Source organism: Montipora foliosa, chromosome 1 (genome assembly GCF_036669935.1).
Source record: "Montipora foliosa isolate CH-2021 chromosome 1, ASM3666993v2, whole genome shotgun sequence".
NCBI lineage: Eukaryota > Metazoa > Cnidaria > Anthozoa > Scleractinia > Acroporidae > Montipora > Montipora foliosa.
The window spans coordinates 45,420,234-45,427,733 of NC_090869.1; the positions used below are offsets into that span (position 1 = coordinate 45,420,234).

Here is a 7,500-nt window from a genome sequence, read left to right on the forward strand (position 1 = left end):
ATATTGGTAAAAATCTGATCAAGAGTTCTGTCCCCCCTAGTCAGTATCTCGCAGAAAGCAAAAACCATCAACCATAACAAATAGTCATATTATAAAAGTGATATTTCCAAAGTTCAAGCGACAAGGTTGGATACTAGAAGAAATGTAGGCAGAAGTTCGCGGAGCATGATTCAGGGCAGCCAAACGGCGCCTATTTTAGTCTGAAAACCAAAACAGTCGCCTAAAACCAAAATTAATCATTAATGCTTCCAGAAAACATTAGTCTAAAAAAATGATTTGTTAAACAGTCAGAACCTGAAATCTATAGATATCTATATACATCTGTACCTACACTTCTCTTCTTCCAAACATTATTTTAACTAAAACATGGATTTTGGCAGGGGTGAAAACATGCCTTAAACACAAATTAATTGCAAGTCCATAACTTGGTAACTATTTCAACGCAAGGATCGGTGAGTTGTGACTGCTAAAAAGTATAATAACTTAAACATTCACTAGAAAAGGGAATACAAATGACGTTAAAAGCAGCTATTTAAATTCTTTGATAATAGGGTTACGTTCCCAATGACACAATGACACTCAAAATCAAATTCGCATCTGATTGAATCATTGATCATGTTGCACAATATTGCCATTTCCCTGCAACCTGGTACAAGCCAATTCACACATCAACGAAAACCTTGGGAGACCTGCTTCTGCTCTTTACTTTTTGTACCGAGTGGCAACAAACTTTCCAAATTAAAATTGCGTAAAAAACTCACCTTTTCTGCAGCTCTTTCCTCACGAAATGTAATTTTCCAGGAGCAAATTTTCCAAGGATACTAGTTGGATTGGACTTGCAAACGTTTTACACAACATAGACGTTCTCTAAGAATACATTCCACTTGAAACTGGCATTAAAACTAGTCTTGATTGCTCTAAAAAGAAGGAAACCAACAAGCTACCGATTCTCAAATGGCAGTCATTTTTGTGTTCTTCTCGGGAGTGCTTTTCTCACGAGAGCCAATGATAGCCCCGGAAACGTATCATGTGCCATATTGCGTTGCTCATGCGCAGACATTTTTGCCAGTGAAGACCCATAGCAGAGGTCTCTTTTCACATACTCGTCAGCCCAGTGAACGCAAAAGAAAAGAGACCTGTGCTAACAGGGAACAAAACTTTAAAAGCATACTGAAATCTTGATTTAAAAAAACTGGCCTAACCCTTCCCCACCTGAGAGTGAGACTTTTACTCTGGTTACTGCCAGGCGATTTTACTTGCCATTTGGGGGCGCTTTAGGTGGGAATAGGTTAACAGCATCTAGGTCCACTCGTAAGCTATGTCCCCTTTAGTAATGGCTTGAGGCAAAGGTTAAATATCTTCTTTGAATCTGGATGCTTTCAGATTGATCACAACACTATCAGACAAGTGTGGTCTATGTAAATGTCTGTAAAATGGTGTGTGTTTTCCTCATCAGTGCAGACAATAACAGACATTTTGATTTACAACAGAAATCCAGATGTTATTCAGGGAAACAGTCATTGATGAATTCCATCACTGGACGTCTAAATAAGAAAGTTAATTGTGAACACTTTTTAATTTGCAGTTTATTGACTTGTGCATTTTATTGGGATGTGACTATTGTGACTCCATCAAAGGTATATTCAATTTGTAAGTTGGTGTTGTCAGCTGGTTTCTATCAACGGAAGCATTTCCAAAGTTTCTATTGTGTCAGAAGATGCAGACAATTTTTATTTTATTTTTCAAAGTACGGTGAATTCAGTAACAACTGAAGTATAAGGAGACAGGCAAAAGATAATGTTCATTCAGATTCTTTGTCACCTGGGGTATCGAAATGTATGAATGCTACTGTAACGGAACAGCAGCGTTGTATTGTCACAGGGATTATTTCAGCAAACCAGTTATCCCTGTTACAAGACTGCTACACGCTCACCCAGTCTTATTCAGAGTCTATCTCCTCTTGCGCCAGCATGACGCTACAAGTAGCTCAACACCAATTAACAGTCCCTTCAGTCTAGTTCACCCACATTTCACTAAGCGTTTCTGCCGTTAAATTTCCCCCCTCCAACAAAATGTGTCCCCACATCAGGGTGCCGTTAAAACAATTACCGGTAGATTTAACAAAAACAAAGGCTTGAATCCTCCTCATGTAACACTTGAAAACAGGCAAAATAGCTCATCAATAAAAGTCAACAAAAAAAGGGAAATACTTTCGAGTCTCCTCAACTAACACCCAATTCTTAAATGAGTTATATCGCGTTCATCGGATAAAGTGTTGAAATTGGACTTAAATGGAACCAATCTTCCTTTGCAGAATGGAGCAGCTGATACTGAGAACTCAGTTTACAACGCAATCTAGTCCTATCTTTTCCCGCCCCTCAATGTCACTATCACTTGCTCAGTGGAATTTATGTTCTGGGCACTGTTCAAGCCCCACAGTCAACTGGCTACAAGTTTTGTATCATACAAACACAGAAACTTGGGTTTTCATCTGGAATGGGCCCTTTCCAGGTTAGTGATCACGTGGTACAAAAACCGCCATACTGGGACACAAATTGCCCACTGGAACATCTAAAACAAAAAAATATTGAAATTATCTTCGTTGAAGATGTCCCAGTGCGCAATTTGCGTTCCAGTATGGCGGTTTTTGTACCATGTGATCACTAACCTGCAAAGGGCCCATTCTTGATGTGATACAAACAACACTTTTTGGCTTCTCCCTTTCTTTTTCTGCGGGTTTTGCAGCCACACCTTCTCCCCCTTCACATACGAATTGCAATACGACCTCTGGTCGTATAGGTGTTTCAGGTGTTCGCTCTCCATCCTCAAATGATCGCGTGCAAATTGGTGTATTGCTTCCAAACAATTCCTTAAGTGCATATACGTATTCCGTACATCGTGGAGTTTCCAATTTCGCTGGTGGGGTACTAAAAATATGTCCAGAGGCAGTCTAATCTCCTTGACAAGCAAAAACACGTTGGGTGTACATCTAGTACTCTCATGGACCTTAAATAAAATTCAAACAGGGTGCCAGAGAGAAACTGAATCCTCAAATGGAGCCAACCCCTCACAGAAAGATATCATACCAAACGGCAACTACTCACCAAAAGCTAATTCATGACCACTATCGTCATTTGCCTAATATAGTTGCACATATAAACAGTCTACGTCAAGGACTTAATTTAGTTTTCTTTCAAATCAGAATAACTTTGGTTTCATACATTTTTATTTTGAACTTGTCTGCAGGTATTGGTCCAAAAAGAGCGATAGAGTTAATTAAGCAGCACAAGTCAATTGAAGAAATTGTCAAGCATATTGATACAAAGGTGATACTGTAATTGCGTGAGCTAATACAGGACATGTAATAGAAATGACAAAGTGAATGCAACCCATGAATGAGGTAGTTGGGTCCCTAGGGAGGTAAAATAATTGTGAACTTTACATTTCAGTGTGAAATGCTACTGGTACATGTTTTTGTTCTGAGCATGTGTATAAGGTTTTGCAGTGTGCATTGTCAAGTTTCTTTTCCTCAGTATGGGTTCTCAATCCTGAAAACAAATTACATGTAAACTAGTAGTAATCACGGATTATTGAAGTGCGTTCGACAGTCGCTTTGGGACCAAAGAAGAAGGGTAGGGAAAGGACAGAAGTTTGAGGATACAAGCATGACATTGAACCTCTTCAGGTGGTTTCAATAAGCGACGAGTATAGTATGACTCAAGTTACATCTGCATTGTTTCTGAGGGAACATTGTCGTAAATATTCTCTCGACAAGAACGGATTTGGTCGTGCAAACAAAAGGGGATATTTCCCCTGGCCTTCTCTGTGGGGACGCCCAAAGGGATTCGCCTAAAATATTCACCATACACTGTATAGACTTTTGGGACAATAAACACACTTAACATAGCTGTAGTCATTCCTGTTGTAACCCAATGTATACAGTACAGCCCAAAAATAATGCATGCGCAAGAACTTCTTTTTGCGTCCGCAAACCGGCAACTTCTTGCGGCTTCTTGTGGCTCCTTGCGCCACAATCCTACCAGCCGCAAGAACTTCTTTGTGGTTGGAAGTTGATACCGCAAGAACTTCTTTCTGTTAAAAAATCCTGACCGCAAGAACTTCTTTGCGGCAACATCTCAGAAAGAAGGTGATATACAAAACTCGCAACAAGACAAAATTCTTCAGGGCAATGCACGGTCGAATCTCGGGAGTTATATGTATCACATGTAAACAAACGCCACAATGATGTTGATTTTTTGCTACGTTTGCACGAAGACTAGTCGCATGATAGCAATCAGAATAAATATCAGACGAAACCCTTTTGCTACCCAAAAATCCCAGTCAAACAAATGTTTGTCAAGGTACACTGTAGTGATGAGAATGGCTTTTTCGACGCAAACCGTTTGTAGGACTGTCGTCGCGAATGTAGAGGAATTCATTGTTGTGAAATTCACATAAATGTGAAGCTAGGATTGATTCCTGTCGGAATCTTTGAAATTTCCTCTGCATTCCTGTTCAAATATCTCAAGGAAAATGGAGTGAAAGCAGACTCACAAGACTGAATTTTTCAAGCTCGCCATTTTCATTTGTTGTCTGCTCCCAAGCACGTGGCTTTATTTCACGATCGTCACCTAAAACCAGAAATGTGATTGTTCGCGTTCACTGAGAAAAAATAAAATAAGCATGAATCAAGTTTGATTCTCTAGGGCAATTTGATGGGGAACTTGTTTTGTTTTGACGTCTTCTGTATCCAAGGGAAAACAAGTACGCCGCGGCGAATTACATGACAAAAGCGTGACCAACTTGTTTTCAGCGTAATGGTTGTTATGCAAATTGCAGGAACACAATTATTGTCATTGTTCGTCTTTTCCTGGTGATGTGCATTCTCTTTGAAAAATAATTATATCAAACAGGAATGAAACAAGCACATTTCAAAGTGGCCTTATTAAATCTTTGCATTCGTGTGCATTTCACATTTTGAAACATTCACTCTCCTCGCTTTTGATATCGCATGTGACATTCTACAATGTAGTTCCCTTGATAAGTGTTTCTGATAGGACTTATAAATGCAGAAGCTTTTGTTTGTTATTTATTATTAGTATTGTTATGATAGCACAAGTTTTCTGTTGCCGATAAAGATATCACACGACATTTGCTTAAGCACATAACACTGTCACCTTCCCGGCATCATATGCAAATGGCTACGCGTTCGATCTAAAACATTCAAATGTTCATTCTTTAGACGATTTGTTTTGCTTGCGAGCCTGCTTGTTGGTAGTTAATGGCGTGATTGAAGGGTTTTTTTTTCTGAAAGTGCAGAAATTAGTTACTGCTTTGAAACATTCATGTTCACCGGTCTTTCTTTTAAGCGAGTGCGTGAAATACGGCCTGCGATAAATTGGGATAACCAAACATCGAGTTCTGATTTCATGGCCATCGAATGTTTCCCAATAGGAGGAAACATACCATTATATCCCTTCCTTTTGAAAGCGATTTATGTTTTGGAAAACATAATCCGTAATCACCACAGAAAAGCAACACCGACTACTCTTGCGGTTGAACCCGCTAACTTCTTGCGCTTTTTGCGTCTTGCGGTTAAGTTCGTAACTTCTTGCGGAAAGCTTTCTATCTTCTTGCGCTTTGAATGTTCTTGCGGATAAACCGCAATTTAACTTCTTTTGACCGCTTGCGTGTTCTTGCGGCGCAAGAACTTCTTGCGCCACTTCTTGCGCGTGCATTATTTTTGGGCTGTACTGTATAAGTAACTGTTCTCATACTTGATGTTTTTATACATCCATTTGTATCTGTATCTGTATCATGATTTTTAAATGCACGACCCCAATAGCTCTGCTGACTGTTTTATCACGTTAAACAAAGTTGTCAGTTCTGTCATAACACGCAAGTCCATTGACGACGATAGGAACAGACTTTTAAGGGTCAAAAGACAGCGAAGTGATACGGAGGAGACATCCAATACGAGTAAGAATGCACACACGTTTTAAGGGAAATGTCGGTTTTTTTCCCGAGTGAAAGATTATCAGCATTTTACATTCATTATCTGTCAGATGTTTCCCTTTAGTCTTTTTTTCCTTTGCATCGCGATTGTATGCAGTGTAAATCAAGTATTGAAAGCACAAACCTGGCAAGGATAAAAGATGTTTAGCTTTTCAGATAAAAAAAAATTTACGTTGTTAAAAAAGTCATCAAACAACTTCGTGTTTTTGACTACTTATCAATCACTATTTTAGCATGATTTTCAACTGTACCGGCCAATTAGCTGGTCAGAATAAGAGTCTATCTTCGTCTTAAAGTTGAATGCTTTATATCCTAACATGTTCATGCCCCCTTTAATGCACTATTTGATGGACTAATTGGTATAATTGACCCGTGACACTGCGTCAAACTACAAAAGCCATGATCGGCACAATCACGTTATCAAGAGAAGAACGTAATATATAGTGATGAACTTTATTTAACTGTCAACTCTTCTAGCGCTGGGGCACTAATTGGGGACACTAAAGAGAAATCAAATCAAATCAAACATTTGTCTTTGAGGAGAGGGGAAACATTGTAGTACCCAGACAAAAAAACTTTCAGATTGCTCTCACCAATGCGCCAACCCAATTTTTAAGCATTTCTTTATCAAATAGTTATCAAAATAGTAAACGGTTCAGCGTGTAGTATCGAGTTGTATTTGCACGCCAGAGGTTTATTTATTCCATTTTCGCATTAGATGAAACAATTCATACTACATACAGTACTAAAATTTTAAAAAAAATTTACTGCAGTGGGGAAGGACTAGAAGGGAATATACGAACCAGGTTGCTAAGCACAAAAGGAAAAGCATAGCATAAGAGCCGCACAAGGCAATAGCCACCGCAGAGCAGACTCAAGCTCAATTCTTGAGTGCTTAGCAAACCCCCTAAGTGTAACTATCAACTCAATAGTACGCGGTGAAAAAAATTTATTAATAATTCATGAGCCTAACAGCCTATCAAAACACTCATAAAACGTCACATGTATGAGCTTTATATCCTGATAAAACACTCCTCATTAGTATTCTTTATATAAAGAGTACTAATAAGGCATAACTTGTTTTTCTTGTATGCTAATATTCACCTCACAATTTGAACCATTGTTTTGAGTCCAGAGGGACACACTCTTTTTGGAATGTTTTTGAAGTCGTTCAAAAAACTCACAGCACATGTTTTATCGGGTCTAAAAACACTGCTGCTTGGTTTTTAAACATTACATAACCTAACCAAACATGATGTTTGTAAGTGTTTTTCATACAGCTGCAAAGAAATTTAAGCATTTTCGGTGGTACACTGGTCGGCCATCATTGCAGTTTGATGTAAAAAGTAATTTTTTCGGAGCATTCAACCATGGGCAAATAGTAAATGGGTAATTGACCAATCAAAGTGCATGCTTTATTTTTGTTACCGGTATGTTAAGCCCCGGCTACACATTCAAACATTGCTATAACGTGTAGCATGCATG

At 38.8% G+C, this 7,500-nt stretch overlaps 1 protein-coding gene across 3 annotated transcripts in view; it reads left to right on the forward strand.

The window, feature by feature from the left end:
- Window positions 1-7,500, forward strand: part of LOC137999528 (flap endonuclease 1-like) — a 125,731-nt gene that overhangs the window by 104,237 nt on the left and 13,994 nt on the right. For 2 of the 3 annotated variants that reach the window (XM_068845315.1, XM_068845324.1), the window contains exons 11-12: window positions 1,586-1,637; window positions 3,247-3,326. In XM_068845315.1, the coding sequence (XP_068701416.1) occupies window positions 1,586-1,637; window positions 3,247-3,326 (132 nt within the window). The remainder of the gene's footprint in view (window positions 1-1,585; window positions 1,638-3,246; window positions 3,327-7,500) is intronic. The other variant, XM_068845332.1, reaches the window with a different exon arrangement.